The 19,891-nt window shown below is 41.9% G+C and overlaps 1 protein-coding gene across 3 annotated transcripts in view; it reads left to right on the top strand.

Annotated features, from left to right (window-relative positions):
* ANKRD17 (ankyrin repeat domain 17) overlaps nucleotides 1–19,891 on the top strand; it is a 123,888-nt gene that overhangs the window by 29,182 nt on the left and 74,815 nt on the right. For 2 of the 3 annotated variants that reach the window (XM_063131739.1, XM_063131730.1), the window contains exon 1: nucleotides 7,207–7,334. The exons of the other annotated variant lie outside the window; for it this stretch is intronic. In XM_063131739.1, the coding sequence (XP_062987809.1) occupies nucleotides 7,281–7,334 (54 nt within the window). In that variant the 5' untranslated portion in view covers nucleotides 7,207–7,280. Of the gene's footprint in view, nucleotides 1–7,206; nucleotides 7,335–19,891 lie in introns of those variants that run through there. 3 annotated transcript variants of the gene reach the window in all.

The following is a 19,891-nucleotide window of genomic DNA, read 5'->3' as shown; positions in this document are numbered from 1 at the left end:
TTCTAATGGATATAATAGTGGTTATATTTTAATGAGTAATTGTAAATAGCTTTGGGTTCTTCTCCTTCTCCTTCTTCAAAAGGCATTTAAAGCTACATGAGGCTTGGGTCTGTTTCATTCCCTTTCCCAGGACAGGGGAAGTGGGGAAGAAACATCTTCCTAGCCTCAAAGTGATAGTAGCTGCTGAGGCCAGTAGGGAGAAGGCTCACCTAGGCATGTTTTACTTGCTACTGGCAATGTAGTTATTAGCAGGCATGATACTGTACTAAACCTTAGTTAGAAAAAAAAGACTCACATTTGTGGTTCTGTCACAGTGGAAAGTATCCCTACTATCTTTTTGCTTTTCTCCTCTCTGATAATCTCAAAACATTGCTTTCCCTGATTCAGAAATTATTTTTTGCTTTAATGGCTGGAAAACAATATTTCGTATAAGGTGGCTTCATTTGCTGAAATGGCTGCCACGATTGGACAGTGGAATTACTGATGTGTATGTATGTGCTTATTTTTCCTACATGTTACCAATCTGTCAGTTGAATCCAGATTTAGCCATATTTATATTAGACCCATTGAAAAAAATGGGATATAAGGTATAACTTATTTCAGTGGCTCTACTCCTAAGTATGACAAAATCTGGAACCAGTGTCTATTTTATATGTCTATTTTATTGATTTGTTGTAGTCTGGAGAAAAGAGGAGAATTGGGGCCCAAATTATTTAGGTACTATTTCTTAGTCAAGAGATCATTATCCCCATTTGAACTATATGATTGTGTACTCTCAAATGCTGTGCTTTTCTCTTCCTACTTGCAATCTGAAATATATAGCATTAAGAACCAAACCTCATGGTGGTTGTTATTCTTGGAGACACAGTAAGTTGGTTTGCTCCTAAGGAGACAACCACCTGCCCACCCCCCGAAAACCATTTTATTTAATTTGTCATTTAAAAAAATGATAAAACATTGCACGTTAATGAGTTGTTTTGTTTTCAATATACATATCTACAACAGCCAGCGCAATACTCTTGTTTTCACACTTGGTAAGAGTTTTTACAGCAAAGGCTTCCTAACCTCATTCTCAGAGTGGGAGGAGAGCCTCTGTGATAAAACATGCCTCATGTTTTGTGTAGCCGGGATAGGAGCCTAGAACAAAGAAGCAGAAAAGCGGGTTCAGAACTGTTCAAACTGGAACATTCAGTGCAGGAATATGCTTTTCCCATTAGAATAGTCCACTTACGATTTAGGGTGTATTTTCATGAGGCCATGTACAGCATTAGTCAAAAGTACCTCAATACAATACAAATGGGCTACACAATCAGTGGCACATTTTCATCAGGTGTCACACAGGTAAACAACCGTGAGAGATATTACAATCTAACAAGAATGGCTGTGTTACTGTTCAGAAACTATTGTATTTCCTGGTATAGTATTTGGTATTCTTACTATTGCACTGGACAAGGGGTTGACTGGGTTTGGACAGCATGATAACCCACGGTGGGTTAAATAACCCACAATAGCTTATTTAACCCACCATGGGTTATCGTGTCATGTGTCCAGAGTTTTTTTTTTTTACCCACGATGATTTATTTGGACAAAATAACCCACTTTGATGACCCACAGTCTGCAAAGTAGGTTATTTAACCCATCATGGGTTATTGTGTTGTGGTCATAGCAGGTTATTTTGTCTACAGAGTTGCTTGGCAAGAGTGGTCAAAACTGCTGCTGCCACTTTCCTCCAGCCGACAGATCTCTGTTTCCATGATCTGCCTAGCAATTGATTGTGCTCGCAGCCTGTCCCCGCCCTAACCCTTCCTCCAGTAGTGCTCTCTGCAATCTCCCCAAATGTCGGTTGGGTGGTGGCAGCTGCACAGGGTTGTCACTTTGCCTTGTGTGCATCCCTGCCAAGGCATGTTGTGTTATAAAGTTTGGTCTTGGTCCTGCAAACTTCCAATGTTTTATTTGTGCTACTCCCTTTTTGGTGCACCTGGGGTTTTCGCTCCTTTGTGTGAAAGGTTTGTTGGTGCATCGGGTGCCTCCTGACCGGGGAAGCTGTGTGTGAAATTTTGCCCCAATCCTGCAGATGTCCAGCACTTTAAAGCCTTTGTTGGGGTAATACTGGAAGCACTGAATTAAGCCCCTGTACTGTACCCCACACCTCTTCCCTCTCATTGGGATATTGTGAAAGGTTAAAACAGGCTGCTGCAATGTTGTCAATGGGTGAAACAGCAACACTGCTGGAGTGGGAGGATTGCAACAGGACAGGGAGCAGAGGGATGACTCGGATTATGCACAGTAGCTTAATAAACTACGCACAGTAGTTTGGGACTGGGTTCGGACGACAAAATAGTCAGTAGTTGATTAAATATTCCACAGCAGACTAAATAGTCCACCGTTGACTATTGTGTCATCTGTGGGGCAAAAACCACCCCTTGGTTGGTTATTTTCTAGAAATAACCAACTCCAATAATCAATGCTGTGCAGAGTTAATTATCTGCACAGCCGTTGATTATTGTGTCTGTCGGAATCCATGGACTCCTACAGAGTCGTGAGGCAAGAGTGGCAGAAACACCTGCTGCTCTTGCCCAGTGGGGCTCAATAGACAGGGGAAATAATCCTGTCCGGAAGTGCTTGGGGAGCTGTCCATCATGCTGTTCCTTGGTGGGGCACCACAATCCACAGCTCCCCACATGTTTCCTGGGACAGGCACATGACGTCCCTGGGTAGGGTGCCACCAATCGTGACACCCCACGTGTTCCCAGGGATGTGCATGTCCCTTTCCCCCACCCCAACCACGAAGGGAAAGTGCTGGCGATTGGGGACGGGGGTGGGGGATGTTAGGAACCTTTGTCGCTGCTTCAGAGTGGCAGGAGCTCTTTGTGTCCCTCGTTGCCAGCCGCCAGCACTTTGCAGCAAACGGAAGATGGCGTGCATCTTCCTGCGTCCTGTTTCTCCGTTCCCCATTAGTTTTGAGGCTGAGGGTGGAGGGAGCTGTCAGTGTCAGCTCCCTCCACCTCGAAACTAATGGGAACTCTTGCGCTGCGGATGAATACCATACCTGGACCAGGTATGATATTTGTATGCAGGATGAGCATTCCCATTAGTTTCGAGGCGAAGGGAGCTGTCAGCATTGGCTCTCCCCCCACCTTGAAATTAATGTGAATAGACGTGTTGCAGATGAATACCATACCCGGTCCGAGTATGGTATTCAGCCGCAGCACGTCTATTCTCATTAGTTTCAAGGCTGAGGGCGGGGAGACCTGATGCTGACAAGTCCCTCCACCTTATAAGTAATGGGGAACAGAGGACAGGACGCACTCACTCCTCCTGTGCCCTGTTCTCCATTCACTTCCAGGACCATAGAAACAGGCAAGGGGCTGGCTGTTGCTAGAGCCAGCCCCTTCCTTGTTTCTATGGCTCAAATGGACAGATCTCTTTCCACTGGCATTGCCATAAGAATTGGCGGCAAGATCAGCTCCTCTTTCAGTGGAGGAGACCTGTGGGTGCTGTTTCTTGCTGCAACGGTGGGCTGTGGCACGTCTCCCGTGCTGCAGCCTCCACCACCACAAGAATCGGCGCCCATGGGTCTCCTCCACTGACAGCAGGAAGGAGGCAGGTGAGCGTCTCTCCCCTCCTCCGCCCCTCCCCATGGAATGGCGGCGCACCTATAAGGTAAGAGGAACCAGCACCGCCATTTGGTGAGGGAGGGGAAGGAGAGGAATAGCCAACCTTGCCCTATAGCCTACTCTACGGAAGAGTTATTTGCATGTCGTCCTAGTGCAACATGCAAATAATCATCCGTGGCGTGGACTATAAGCGCAGGGTTGGCTATTGTGTTGTCCAAACGCACCCTATTTGCCTGATTGTGTGTGGGATAAGTGTAGCTTATTTTCAAAATAAGCATTCGTGAGTTGCTTATTAACCCATTATGGCTTAAAGTGACATCTGAACACAACCATTACAACAGCAATAAAAGGCACATCTTAGCATAGTGAAGTATTAATGTGCAATCCCAAGTGTTCACCCTGCTTTTAAAGAGGTGAGCAGATGAAGGTGCAGAAACTGAACTTGAGTTAATTCTTGATTTTATTATTTTTGGTTACTGATTTATTAAAGGTCATCATGTTCCTGACAAAAGAGTCAGATTTGTGTGTTAGGATTGAAATTGGTGGGGCTTTAATTGTTCATAAACTGTTTGTACACACTTCTTAGAGAGTATGTTTTTATAAATGCTAACACTGAAAATGCACTATTTAAAAGGTAAACAACTGAACTTTGTACATAATACACAGAAATGGGCCATTCTGTTTTTTTCAGTAAGCAACGGGATGGCCAAGTACCAGCTCCAGCCCCAGAAGCATATCTGTCTGACTATTACTACACCGGCTTTACAAAAGTTAATTAAACTTGTAAGGAAAAAATAAATTACTCTTCAGGTGTATTTCATTGTGCTGCTATTGCATTTGCATTCTATATTGCCTTTGTTTCTTGGCCTCTCGTACCACCAAAGCTTATGTGTTTTCTGTTTGTTATTACTTATTCTTCTGTCCCTTATTATTCATCATGCTTATTGCTAGATGATGTCAATTTTTTTTTACTGTAATACTCTGTGATTGGTCAGATTGTGCTTCAGATAGTAATCTGGAAAATAGATTGCCCCCTCCCCCAAATATTGAATCTGTTTGTTCCTAAACTACCACAATAGTTCCGGTATGTGTATGCCATGATTCTGCGGGAATGCAGTCTAGGATTTCTGAGAATCTCAGCTTTCATTTTAGAAAAAGCATGTTTTCATCCTTTATGCCTGCTGAAATTTCAGAAGCTAAAAAGGTGCATGCATAAGATCTCCACTTCTGGGTGGTGCAGTTTCAGTGCCAGGCATAGTAGCTTGATGCTCCCCATGACTAGCAAAACCAATAAGCAAAATAAGTATACGAGATTCATACAATATTCCATTTCTGGGCAAGGTATTGGAGCACGTGGTGGCCTCCCATCTCCAGGGATTTCTAGATGAGATGGATTATCTAGATCCATTTCAATATGGCTTCACTCCTGGTTATGGGACAGAAACAGCTTTGGTCACCTTGGTCGATGACCTACACCGGGAAGTAGACAGGGGGAGTGTGTCCCTGTTGGTTCTGCTGGACCTCTCAGTGGTGTTCAGTAACATCAACAATGGTATCCTTCTGGGCTGCCTCACTGGGATGGGACTTAGAGGCACTGTTTTACAGTGGCTCCATTCCTTCCTGGAGGGATGGACCCAGAAGGTGGTTCAGGAGGACTTCTGTTTGACACCTTGGCTGTTGGCCTGTGGAGTCCCTCAGGGCTCTGTTTTGTCCCTCATGCTATTTAACATATACATGAAACCGTTGGGAGAGGTTGTTCGGACTTTTAGGGTGCAGTGCCACCAGTATGCTGATGATGCGTAACTCTACTTTTCCTTTCCACCTGATTCCAAGGACGCTGTTCCGGTGCTAAACCTGTATCTGTCGGCAGTAATGGACTGGATGATGGCAAACAAATTGAAGCTTAATCCAGACAATTCAGAGCTTCTCCTGGTCAGTCAAAAGGCAGATCAGGAAGTAGGGATTTAGCTTGTGCTGAATGGGGCTACACTCCCGCTAAGACACAGGTTCGCAGCTTGGGTGTACTCCTGGATTCAGCCCTGAGCCTGGATGCCCAGGTTTCAACAGTGGCCAGGAGTTACTGCACCAGCTGTGCCCATCCCTAGAGATGTCTGACCTGGCCACGGTGACACATGCCTTAGTTACATCCCATTTGGATTACTGTAATGTGCTGTACATGGGGCTGCCTTTGAAGCGTGTTCGGAAGCTTCAGCTGGTTCAAAGAGGTGCAGCCAGATTGTTGACCGGGGCTGGCTACAGGGAGCATACAACTCCCGTGTTAAAACAGCTTCACTGGCTTCCAGTCTGTTTTCAGGCACAATTCAAAGTGCTGGTTATAACCTATAAAGCCCTATATGGCTCAGGTCCAGGTTATCTGAAAGACTATGGAACAACAATGGAACCAGTGACCTAGGAAGGTTGTGGGCTCTCCCACACTAGAGGCCTTCAAGAGGCAGCTGGACAGCCATCTGTCAGGTATGCTTTAGGGTAGATTCCTGCATTGAGCAGGAGGTTGGACTCGATGGCCTTATAGGCTCCTTCCAACTCTACTATTCTATGATTCTATATTCTCCCTTACGAGCCTGCCCATCTTCTGAGATCTTCAGGGTAGGCCCTTCTTTCATTCCCACCACCATAACATGCACGCTTGGTGGGAACGCAGGAGAGGGGCTTCTCGGTGGCTGCCTCAGGGCTCTGGAACTCCCTTCCCAAGGAAACTAGACTGTCTCCCTCCTTGGTGTGCTTCCAGAGACAAACTAAAACTTTTTTGTTCCAGCAGGCCTTTGGGGAGTAATCTGGACTTCTGCTTATGCATTGTTTATGTACTCGATTTTTTAAAATTATTCGTATTTTAAATGTTTTAATATTGTAGCATGTTTAATTATATTTTTAATTTTTGTATATCTCTATAAGTTTTAACGGTACATGTTTTAATTTGAAAAGCCACCTTGAGTCCCAGTATTGGGAAAAAGTCGGGCTATAAATATAATAATAAATAATAGAAGGAGGAGGAGGGGAACCCAGCTTTTCATGTTCTAAGAATTTTCATTGCCTGGACACATGATTTTAAACTACCCAAGGAAAGGAAACCTAGTGGAAGTTGGAAATTAACCCATGGAAACCAGTGAATGTTATACATTTCTAAAAGATGTATATGAAAGACCTAAATTGCATTTTAAAAGTATTTCTGTCACCTGCTTTAATGGCTGATCAAACTACTAGAAGTTTGCTTTAAATACATATCAGATTTGATTTGGTGTACTAAATTTTGTGTAGAGTTAATTGAACTTCTGCAAGGCAGCATGTAGTGTTTTGATACAGGTAAATTACAATTTAGTTTGAAACGCATAATCCAAGTTTGTTTTGAAAAGGGTTTTATTTAAAATTCAGATTGGAACACATTTTGAAAGGATAATGCAAAACTGGTTAGATCTACTTATGGTTGTTTTGTGTGCTACCAGAAGAGAGCAGCTGTGTCTTTAAAAAGGATATCCATTGAGTCACCCCTGCTCTGTTGGTAGATCCCTGGTTTGCCAGCAGTAAAGCTGCTTGAGGGATATAATAGAACATTCCATTTCCTGTTCCCTTGCTGACACAGAGGAGTGTTCCTACTGGCAGTGATCTAATCATAGTGCAGTAAGAATCATGGCAGTTTGATAAAACATGGTGGAGACAGCGGCTGAAATGGAAGCATATGTTTTAGAAGACATTCTTGAGGTAGGGTTTGCATTTTTACATATTGCAAAGTGCAAGCAAGAAACCAATAAATAAAAGTCCCTTAAAGGGGAAGCTGTGCATTAAGGTAAGTCACAGAGTCCTTGTTACGTATCTGATGTGCCAAGATTGACTTACAGTGCAAGTAGATCAGTCGAGAATTGAGCATTGTTCAATAACTGTGGATGTGTAATTCATAGCAGTGGTGTTACCGAGGGAGGGAGGCAGAGAGAGAGAGAGAGAGAGAGAGAGAGAGAGAGAAGCCTGGGATTTCTCGTTATGCCTGCCTGCTTGTGACCTTTAGATTAACTCGTTAGAAGGTGGGGCTGCAAATCAGCACATAATCATGTTAGATTCTAATTCTAACATAGTATATTCTACATGAAAGGTTTTATATTCCATTTAAGGGGAACATCATTGCTTAATGTAAGCATTGACATTGATTCAATTAAGAAATAACTGCAATAGAAAATTAATTCCTAGGTAAAATATGTAGCCACATCTTATCTGCCATTTGAAGATGATAGAAGTATAACAGAGACTTGGTTTAGTAGAATGTGGCCTGTTTTCATGTGTATTCTGAAATTATTATAGATTTGCAGGTTATTACTTTGACAGTTGTTAAAAAATGTACACAGCGTGTAGACTATTGGAATTCTCAGTTAAGAATAATGCTGAGTCGGGAGGAGGAGAGACAGTGGAGGAGATAAAGGCCTTCTGCGCATTATAAAGTGCTGCATGATCAATGAACATTTTCTGGAGTCTGTGTGTGAGAGAGAGATGGAGCGAGAGTGTGTGTGTGTGCGGTTGGGGATGACACTGCAGTAGCTGTTTTATGCTTCTCTCTGATCAGAGAATGAAAACTGCTTCTGCTGTAATTTGTTACTTAAATCCTTGCCTGTTATTAGTCTTTTTCTCTTGAACTAAATCTGTGAAATAGTTCACCCTCACCCTCGAGTCATAAAATATCAATGGCTAGCTGCTTTTCAGATTCTTCTTAGAAGTTTACTTATGGGTGCATCTTCAGCACACTAATGAATACTCTTAGCAGTACCTGCAATGGAACATGAAGTAAAAAGGAATTCTTGTTATGCAATTTGTCCTTTTCATATTAAATGTCCTGTGAATGCCATTCTTCTTTAGTTGTGCCACAGCAGCTATTGATTTTTGCATACTCCTTGTAAAGAATTAGCAGGCATGGTAGCTATGCAATGTCCATTGGAGTAGATTGAAACAACTACTTTATGTAAATATTTCCTAGTTTACAATGAATTATAAATTGATAACTATTTTAAGTACCAAATATAGGAACCAATTTTTTTTAAAATAATAATAATAACATGCTTTTGGTTTGACACAGTGTCCTAGATTGGCTTTATAACTTGCTTATTTATTTCTAAAATTGATATTCTAGAATATTTAGCCAACAGGACTGTTGAAGCAGCTAATGGTCTATAATGCATAATATTACAATAAAACCACTATATAAGAATTACAGCATTGAGCAGTAAAGTAAAACACCCAGAAAACATTGGAAAGCCACATAATCAATATACAGGTGCAAAACATCAGTGACTATAGTACATGTCTTGTGGGAAAAGCACAGGTTACAAAGCAATTATGGGAAGAATCCATTCCCTAAAAATCACTCCTACATTAATAATCACTGGTGGGGTTTCAATTATGAATGTTTAAAAAACTTGTATTGTTAGCTAGTCTTTGTAACATTCCATAGGTTAATTGTATGTAACATGCAAGGGGCACTTCCATTTATTGTGTTGCCCTGTAAATTATATTTGGGGAAATGTTATTTGGACACTTCCTGATTTGGGGTGTACATCAAAAACAGGAAACCAGCTAGGGACGAAAGAGAGAAAGGTATGGTAAAGGAGGCTAGGAAGACTGCAGAAAAGTTAAAGTAATTATTTGCCTGTAACTTCAAAGTAGGTCAGATACCTGTTCCTGAGTCAACTCTTTAAAGGGATGGAGGCTGAATAACTGAGTCAAATAGAGGTGATGAGATTGAATTCTAGGGTTTACTGACAAGTTAAAAAAACTTGTCCCTAAAATAGACCGCCATCCGACATGATTGAATCATATCCAATTTAACAATTTTTTAAAGAGAAACCAGGAAGTTACAAGCCAGTTAGCTTAACATTGGCTCTAAGTAAAACATTATTTTAAACTGCCCTGGAAATTTTGAATTGAAGGGTAGCAGAGAAATATGTTAAATAAATGTAAGACATTGTGTTCAATGGGACTTATTCCCTATTAAGTGTGTATAGGATTGCAGTCTAACTCTGGTTTCTGCAGATAAAGGTTGTGCTACACTAAACATTTGGAGTTCTTCAAGAGTACCAAAAACATGTAGATGAGATTATCTTGTAGACTGTATACTTAGGCTGCTGAGAAGCTTTTGATGAAATCCCTCACCAAAAGCTTCTGAGTAAACCCTAGCAGTCATAAGACAAGAGAATTGGTTATCTCTTGAATTAGTAACTGGTTTTAAGGCAAAGAAAACAAAGTAAGGATAAATGGGTATTTATCGCAATAGAGAAGAGTATGCGCCCTCCAATGATCTGTATTGGGATCTGGAGTTAGGGGTGAACAGTGAATCAGCCAGAGTTCAGGATGATTCAAAATGCTTCAGCATGATGAAAGCAATTTGTTAAGACCTCCAAAGCAATTTGTTAAGACCTCCAAAGCAATCTCCAAACTGAATGGCTGAGCAAAAAGACTGGCACATGAAGCTCAGTGTTAGTAAGTGACACCTCATTTGGGGCAGAAAATTCTAATGTCACACAAATACTGATAGAGCCTGAACTGTTGTGAGTAGCTTATTGAAAATGTTGACTCAGTGTGCAGCAGCTGTGGAAAAAGGTGAATTTCATATGAGGTATAATTAGGAATAGAATTGAAAATAACTTGGAATACCATGTACAGTTCTGGTTGCCCATTCCCAAAAAGATATTGTAGATCTGGAAATGGTGAAGAAAAGGGCAACTGAAACAAGTTTAGAGCATCATTACTATGATATGAAACTAAAAAAATTGAGGCTTTTTAGTTTTAAAACTACGTGAGATAGAGGGGTATGGTATAGCATGGTATGGATGCTATAGCATGGTATGGAGAAAATGGATAGAGACCGCTTTTTCTCCCTCTTTTATAATAAGAGAACTTGGTCATTCATTGAAACGGTAGTTCCTTTGATCTGTCCTGAAATTACTTCTCACAATACATGAGGAATTGTTGAGATTCACTGCCACAAAACATGGTGATGGCCAGTTTCTTAGCTGGCTTTAAAAGGAGAGAATGGGTGCACTAATGGAGGTTATGTTGATCAATGGCTGCTAATCCTCATGACTATATGGAACATTCAGTTTCAGAGGGAGTATGCAGCTGAGGCATCTGGTTGGCTACTGTTGGAAACAGAATTATGGAGTAGACGGACCACTTGGCCTGATCCATCAGGAATGCTCCTATGTTCTCATTCCTTGCACATCCTGAAGTGCTTGTATGCTTTCCACCTCTACTGTGTCTCCTCATGTTACAGTTGAGGTTGCTCCTAAGGAGTCTGTTTTGGCCAAGGACAAAATCTGTTTTATTGCTTTGCCTTGCTGGAATGTGAGTTCTGTATAGAGAGGAAGCGCATAACTAAAAACTTTGTAGTCAAAACAAAGTATTCTATCCAAGCATTAGAAATGCAAGCAGGAAGTATCGGGGAACTGGTTATTTCATTTGGGAAGTCTTTATGCTGACAAAATTTGTATTGATATACAACCCAATATACAAACAAAGCAGGCAGCGGCCTTGCTAGAAAGCAACTTTTATGCATAACGCTAAAAAACATTTTTGTACTGTCTTAGAAGTTTGTTATGAGGGAACCCCCTTTAGCTTTGATATATAAATCAACTGACTGGCTTTTGAAGTACAGTGAAATAAACAAGCATACGTGTGCTTAATTTTTCATACCCTTTAACGCCATTTTAATTCTCATGAAATGTATTAACAGGAATGTAAATCCAGCCTTACAAAGGTCTATAACATTTACTAAACCCATAACATTTTTTTTACTAGCTTGACTGCCTCATTTTATTTTATCTGTAATGTTTTGATGGCTTGAGAGGCGCACACAATCAATTCTTTCAGTTTACAGTAGCTCCTTGCTTGGTTACCTGGAGCAGATTCTTAACTCACTACGGCTGAGTTCAGACAACATGTTTCTCAACTGTAGTTTTAGAACTCGACGGTGGAGTTTTTACACCACCGTAGAGAAATGTGTTGTCTGGCAGGAAAACTCCACGCAATGGTGAAGTGTTTTTTCTTTTAAGTACACCACACAGAATATCCACGCCACGCAGAGGAGAGTCCCAATGTGTTGCGTGGCAGGCTGCATGGAGTTTTCCATTGCATTGAGTTGATTTTCCCACCGGCTACAGAGTTTCCTGACAAAAGCAGCAAAAGGCGTGAGTGCTGCTGTAGGGGAGCTGCTGGAATTGGGTTTTTGCAGCAATGGCTGATGGGTTACCATTGGGAGGCTTGGGTGAGGAGAGAGGGCAGACTGTCAGTCAAATGCCATGATGGATTTTACTCAATTCCACAGTAGCCCACAGTCACACAATGGTGGATTTAGAACATGTTGTGTGGGGAGTATCTCCTAGGAACTCAACCTTTGAGTGGAGTTTTCACGCTGCGTTGACTAATGTGTTGTCTGAACTGAGCCTACGAATGAGTAATAATTATAAGTCTTTTCTCTTCTCAATGTATGGGCTATTAACATAAGAGTGTAATTTGTTAAAATTGTGGGTTTTTTCCTCTTTATATAGAGATTTCTGTCTTGCACTTCTGGTGTCTATGTACTAGTCAGGGCAGCTTACAGTAACTTAAAATCACAGTGTAATAAAATACAGTAAAAATACAACAATAAAATACAAATAAGCCCAGCACATTCAGTGAGAAGACTCATACTGCTGAAATTTTAATTAGATACAAAATCGTAAGCGAGTGGGACCAAGGGGCCTTGTGATATTTCCTTGATACATTTTGGAAGTTCCCTTCTGCCATGGGTACATGGCAAACATATGTGCTTTGACATTAGTTGTATAACTACAATTCTTTCCTGGAATTCGTTAAAACAGTCTTTGTTTCATGAGAAGAAAAACTGAAACATGCTATAGACAACCTTGGTGGGTATTCAGTATACCCAGTGTTAAGCCTATCTGCATTTGGATTCAATCAGTGTTGGCTGATATAAAATTATCTGAGGTCTAGATCTCTGCACGAGATATAAAATAAAACTTTTTTTCTTGAAGTTGCAGTCTTGCGCATTGAGTCCCTAGGAGTTGCTGCCCAAATCTCTTTTAGTGACAGTCAGGCCATACATTGCTGCTGTCCAGGCTGGCAAGAATAATCCAATATAATAGAACTGTTAAGTGTTCTGAAAAATCACAATCTGTTCTTGAAAATAAAATCAGAACAGATAGGTGAGCTGAATTGCTTACTGGCGCACCTACATATATTCAATTTTTAATCTTTGATGGCTATTTTTGGTAATGGATTCACTTTACATGAAGTATCATTTACATGAAAAAGGAATATAAGAATCATAGAATCATAGAATAGCAGCGTTGGAAGGGGCCTACAAGGCCATCGAGTCCAACCCCCTGCTCAATGCAGGAATCCACCCTAAAGCATCCCTGACAGATAGTTGTCCAGCTGCCTCTTGAATGCCTCTAGTGTGGGAGAGCCCACAACCTCCCTAGGTAGCTGATTCCATTGTCGCACTGCTCTAACAGTCAGGAAGTTTTTCCTGATGTCCAGCCGGAATCTGGCTTCCTTTAACTTGAGCCCGTTATTCCGTGTCCTGCACTCTGGGAGGATCGAGAAGAGATCCTGGCCCTCCTCTGTGTGACAACCTTTTAAGTATTTGAAGAGTGCTCTCATGTCTCCCCTCAATCTTCTCTTCTCCAGGCTAAACATGCCCAGTTCTTTCAGTCTCTCTTCATAGGGCTTTGTTTCTAGACCTCTGATCATCCTGGTTGCCCTCTTCTGAACACGCTCCAGCTTGTCTGCGTCCTTCTTGAATTGTGGAGCCCAGAACTGGACGCAATACTCTAGATGAGGCCTAACCAGGGCCGAATAGTCTGGTCTTGGAGATTCCTTGTCTTGATGAGATGTACGCATTGAATTAGATAATGCAACAGTATTATATGTGTTTAACAATGTGCAACACAATCCTTTGCAGGTTTATTCAGAAATTAAGTCCCACTGAAGTAAGTTTATCAGATTGTTCTGTTCCCTACACAAATCTTACATGTTAAGCACTATGTTTGCTGGTACACAAAAACCCAAATATGGGGAAGTAATGGATTTTAGCAATAAGATGCCTATCTTAATTTCCTGTCTAAGAAACATTATTACAAAAATGAAGGGAAAAAACCAGGTTTTCACAGGAAGAGGCTTGTGGTACCTTAACTAACCCTTTTTGTTTATGTGGCATGACAGAGCCGAGCCATCTTGGTTACTGCATTTGTGAAATTGTTAGCTGAATGTATCTTTGGCTTAAATTGTTTTGCCCAAGAAATGGCTGGTCCATTTCATGCTACTTCTGGTTTGTATGCCAGACTTCTTTTTAAAAATCACATTTATCAGACCATTAACCTACTACCCTTAAATTTATTTTTAACCATCTCTTTGGTGCTGCCATTCCAAAGCAAGTGTTGTTGTATTTTTTTTGGGGGGGGGGCAAGCATATGCGAATGACTAGCTCTTAAAATACAATTTAAAATATCAGAGGGATCTAGACTACAACCTTTTCAGAGCTGGGATCCACTCTTATCCCCAAGCTTCTAAATGGGATGTACGCTTCATTTATTTTTATTTTTAATAGAATGTTTGCCTTCTTATCTTGGTTGTGGTGATTGTGCCCCTGATGTGATCAATTTTGGAAGATAAATGATTTAGAACATGTAGAAATGAATTACTTTTAGCCCCAGGAAGGATGCTGGATAGATAGTGTGAAATCAGTACAGCTTTAAGATGCCTTTTTAATTGTTGAAACCTTTTAATTAGGGGTTATTTGGAAGATGGGTCTGGTAAGGAAAACATTTGTTTATGAAAAGTTCTTTAGTTTAAGTCCCCACTGACATCTTCAAATGAGGAAATGTGGTGTCATCGGGTTGGACAAAATGGTTCTCTCTAACATGAAGTTCAAGGCTTACTATTGTGAAAGTATGAGAGCTGCTCTTTCTGCTACATTTATTCATACAATATATAGAGAATCCTTTGTTTTCTGAACTGTCAGTGTGGGATTTATTATGAGAACCAAGTTTGTGTGGCCTGCTTTAGGGATTTAAAGCACTGGTGACTTGTATGCTGCATTTAACTCCCCCAGGCTTTTTATAGCAACCTGTGGGTTATAGTTACAATCCCAAGAATCTTATCTGCAGTTGCAGAAATTTGTGTGTGGTGGCGCACAACTCTAGTGTTGTTCTTAGTGGTAAAATGTGCCCATATCGGAACTGAGATTTACTCCCAATTTCTGAAATGTGCTCTTAGGTAGGACTAACTCAATTGGTGTGTGGAATTTGGCACAACCGAAGAGTTAGCTCAGGAACTTGAGAACCTCACTTTGTCTTAAAAAATAAATGCTGCTAGCCTTTTTGTAGGAATACATGCATGCATAAGAAGAGCCATGCTGGATCAGACCAAGGGTCCATCTAGTCCAGCATTCTGTTCACATAGTGGCCAACCAGTTATGGACCAGGAACCCACAAGCAGGTCATGAGTGCAACAGCACCCTCCCACCCATGCCTCCCAGCAACTGATGTACATAGGCTTTAGGGGTGTGTGCTCCGCTCAGCAAATTCAAGAGTCCGTCAGAGGTCCAATCTCGCGGAGCGGCCATTGGACGGTTTTAAAACCATCTGCTCACTGCAGTGCAGAGTGAAGGTCATTCGGAGCTCTGAAGGTATCCGAAGTATCGAAAGGTTTTTTAGGCTTTGTGCGGGGTCGTTTTAACTTGATGGACTAACTGAACATTTTTCCATATCAGGAAGATGCTGATGGGGGAGGGAGGGAGGGGTAATTTTGAGATTGACATCTGTGGCTAACTAATAGCCACAGCGTCCTCCCTGTCCGTCCCCCCTCCAATCACAGTGCTTAGGGGGAGGGATTGCAAATGATATAACCCATTTGTCCCTGCCCTGGAACTCATCTCTTTGCTAGCTCGTGGAGTGTTAGGAAGGGAGAGAGAGAGAGAATCATTGAGAGAGAGATCCTGCTTGCTTTGCTGTTTGCTGTCTCTCTCTGTTTCTTTCTTCTTTTCTTTGATTCTTGTATATGCTAGTTCTTCTTGTTTTTTCTATTTCAAGTTCCACTCCCCCTTTGTGTGTTATTGAGTGAAGTGTTCATATGCACATCATCTTCTCTCAAGAGAGCTTGCAGAACTTTCAGAAACTAGAAACCTCCTACAAAAATCAAAGTCCCCCATCTCCATGTGTGTCGACTTGGTACCATATACCATATGTTTAAATTATGGGAGCTGTGTCTGAACTGTGTGTACCTGAGCCTGAAGACCAGGATAGACTGGGGATTCTGTTAGGCAGTGGGGTGGCCGGGACACTATCAAACTCCCTGGCCGAGCTCACAGGACTGGTCTCGGAGTTGGTGTTAGAGTTGCCCAGGCTTTTGGTCCTAGGCGAGTAGGATTACACTGGATCAGTTTCAGTTGGTTAGTACCAAGGATGTGGACAAGCTGCTTGGATGAGTAAGGAAGACAAATTGTCCTCTTGATTCCTGTCCTTCTGGACTGGTTGCCCAGGGAGGAGATGTAGTTAGACTACAACTACAACATATTATTAATGCATCTCTCAGGGAGGGGAGTTTTCCACCATGTGTAAAAGAAGCAGTGGTACAGTTGCTTCTTTAAAAATGCCCTCCCTGGACCTTAATAATTATAGACCGGTATCAAATCTTCCATTTTTGGGCAAAGTGATTGAGTGGGCAGTTGCCTTCTAATTCAAGCAGTCTTGAATGATACAAATGTTGTAGACCCATTTCAGACTGGCTTCAGAGTGGGATACGGAGTTGAGACAGCTATGGTCGCTTTAGCAGATGATCTCCGCATGAGTGTTGACAGGGTGAGTGTGTCCCTGCTGGTACTTTTGGACCTCTCAGCGGCTTTCGATACCATCGACCATGGTATCCTGCTGTAATGCCTGAGGGGTTTGGGAATCAGGAGCACTGTGTTCCAGTGGTTCCGGTCCTACCTCTCGGGTAGGTTCCTGATGGTGATGCTTGGGATAGTTGCTCCTCAAAAAAGGAGCTGTTGTATGGCATACCACAAGGCTCCATCCTATCCCCAATGCTGTTTAATATCTACATGACACCGCTGGGAGAGCTCATCTGGAGGCATGGGGCGGAGTGCTATCAGTATGCCAATGACTCCCAAATACATTTCTCTATGCCTTCAATAACAGTATCAGCTAAGGATAGTGTGTCTCCTCTGAATGACTGCTTGGAGGCGGTAATGGGCTGGATGAGGAAAAACAAACTGAAGCTGAATCCAGATAAGATGGGAGATGCTTGCTGTCAAGGGCCCTGACCTGGGTTTGGAGGTGTGTCAACCAGTTCTGGATGGCTCTACACTTCCCCTGAAAGACTGCATTCGCAGGTTGAGGGTGCTCCTGGATCCGGCACTCCAAATGACAGCCCAGATAGATGCTATGGCCATGAGTGCTACTATCAGCTTTGGCTGTTCTGTTAGCTGCACCCTTTCCTTGAGTTTAACGAACTAAAGACAGTAGTGCATGCACTGGTAACCTCAAGGCTTGACTTCTGCAATGCACTGTATCTAGTTTGGAAACTTCAATTAGTTCAAAATATGGCAGCCAGGTTGGTCACTGGTACATCTAGGTGTGAGCATATTACCACCATATTAAAATCATTCCACTGGCTGCCAATTAGTTTCCGGGTGAAGTACAAAGTGTTGGTCATTACCTTTAAAGCCCTACATGGTTTGGGTCCAGGTTACCTGTGGAATCGCCTTCTCGCATACAATCTGCCCCACACACTCAGGTCCTCTGGGGAGAACTTACTTCAGCCAGCCAAAACTAGGCTGACAACTGTTACCCCGAGGACCTTTTCTTGTGTCACCCCCAGACTGTGGAATGGCCTGCTGGAGGAGATTCATCAACTTAACTCCCTCTCCAAGTTTAAGACAGCTATAAAGACTAGCCTCTTCCAACAGGCCTACCCAGATTGATGTACTAATGTTGTTCCCCGCCTTGATCCAAAGGGGAGGCGGGTAAGAAATAAATATATTATTATATATTATTATTAACTTAGCCGGGCATAAAGTCAAGAGAAGAAGGGGTGGCAAGAGAAAAGTTTGCTATTGCTAGTATTATCTCCTGTTTTGAAGATAGGACTCAAGTTTATACGCTTTGAAAATAATGAAAATCATTCCATGTAAATAAGTTGTCCCAGGAAGTGATGATGGTTCCATCATGCAACTTTTGTAGCACTGCTACAAGTGGGCGATGCTGAAGGAGAAGGACACATTTTCTTTCTAGTTTAAGAGTTAGTGGAAAGGCTACAAGAGAGGTTATTACCTGTCCAGTTTAACATGGTATGTTTATAGAGGTGGCACATGGATTTTCGTTGCTGCACCAGTCCCATACATACATGTGTCTTGGATTAAACTCACTGTTGAAAGAAGATGGTGAAAGGTAATCAGCAACACTGTGTGTGGGTGTGGGTGTGAGAGAGAGCGCATGCACATGTGCAAAAGAAGGGTCAGCAGAAAAGGAGCTGAGCTGCCATCCCATGTATAATTGTTTGCAGTTTAGTCTATCTTGCATTTTAGTTTTATATTTGCAATGGTAAGAGGAAGTTTCATTAAACACCATTAGGCTTCCACTTCCACTTTGACCTATTTCTCTTCAGAGTGAGAAAACAGTTCCAATACAGTATTTTGTTTGAAACCATGTGCATGCAATATTGAAATCTGGTATTACTATATTGACTTGATTTCCGTTTTAGTAACTGGTAGGCAACCCTTTTTGGACCCATGGGCACATTTGGCAGTTTGAAAAACAGTTGTGGGCACCACCACAAATACCTGCCATGAGACAACCTGCCCAAACAACTGTGTACAATGCAGAGGTGGAGTCTGAGCCGCAACTCATTAAACAACTCCTTTGAACCCACAGTTTTCAGTGGCAACAAAAAGCTATTTCACAGAAGGCAAACTCGTTTTCCTCACCCCACTCCTTTGCCAAGCAACTTATCCATCGCCATCTCTCTTTCTCTGGATCACCATCAATAGATGTGCTCTCTCTCTCTCTCTCTCTCCCTCTCTCATACCTTCATTTCATAAGAGTGTCTCTGAGCCCCATCATGCGGTGCAGAGAAATTCATGAGAAATGAAGATGGCAGCAGCTGGAGGCCCTCACTTTGCTTTGAAGGGTTTACAGCTGCTTGTAAGACTATATTATGGATTAGAGCACCTTGGTGGCTACCAGGAAAGGTCTTGGGGACACATTGGTGCTCACAGGGACCACATTGCCTACCTCAGCACTTGGGCATCTGTACTGTTCACTCTCATGCCTCTGACTATGAAGAAACTAGGACCCTTCTATTAGTTACTGCTTGATAATAAAGTAAATTTTATTATCAAATTCTTTGATTTCCTGCACAGGAGAACTTTCTTTGGTGATGGAATTCTATTTTGGCTCACAAAACCAGCACAGAGACAGACCATGGATATTATGAAATCTCACAGGGGAAGTCTTCAGGGACTAGGGAATTCTGGCAGAATCAGGACTTTAGAGGCCTCCTCTCTATCAAAGATTTTGCCAGTATACAAGATTGGAAGGTTAAACCTGAAATTCTAGTTAATAGCATCTATTGTGACTTTTACCTTTAGGGATCTTATATCTTTTGGTGAATTGGTAGGAAAGCTCACTGGGATCTTCCCACTCCACACCCAGATCCCAGAATTGGGAACCATCTGGGTACAGGCAAAAGCTGTAGAAGTCTACTTGTTGTTCAGATGCTACCACTTTAAGAGAAACTGTAACCGTAATGTTACCTATTTTAAAATGTATAGACTGCACTTTCATCCGAAAAACAGATTTCAGGGCAGTATATACAAAACTAAAATATTCAAAGGAGAACACTGATACAGCTAAAAATACAACTTTTATGTTTTAAAGTGGCTAGACAAATGAGAAGTTTTTAATCTGGTGCTGAAAACAGTACATCAACAGTGCCAGGTCTACCTCTTGTAGGAGGGCTTTCTAAAGTTAGGGCTCCACAAAGAACAATTGTGTAGATCAATAATGTACTTTTCATATAGATGGAACATAGATGCCTCCTCTGATCTTAATGCATGGGCAGGTTGGTATGGGAGGAGGTTCATAATGTGGACCTGGAGCTCATTGGATCTTCAGGGTGAAGTTAGCAAATCAGCTCTTGCTTGTAGAAAGATGAATTTTGAACTTGTGCATGCCTTTGCCCTGGTTTTTTGTGATTATAAAAAGAATCGTCTCACCCAG

The sequence above is a fragment of the Elgaria multicarinata genome, chromosome 1 (genome assembly GCF_023053635.1).
Source record: "Elgaria multicarinata webbii isolate HBS135686 ecotype San Diego chromosome 1, rElgMul1.1.pri, whole genome shotgun sequence".
NCBI lineage: Eukaryota > Metazoa > Chordata > Lepidosauria > Squamata > Anguidae > Elgaria > Elgaria multicarinata.
The sequence above is the reverse complement of the archived record's forward strand: the minus strand, read 5'-3'. Positions and strand labels throughout refer to the sequence as shown.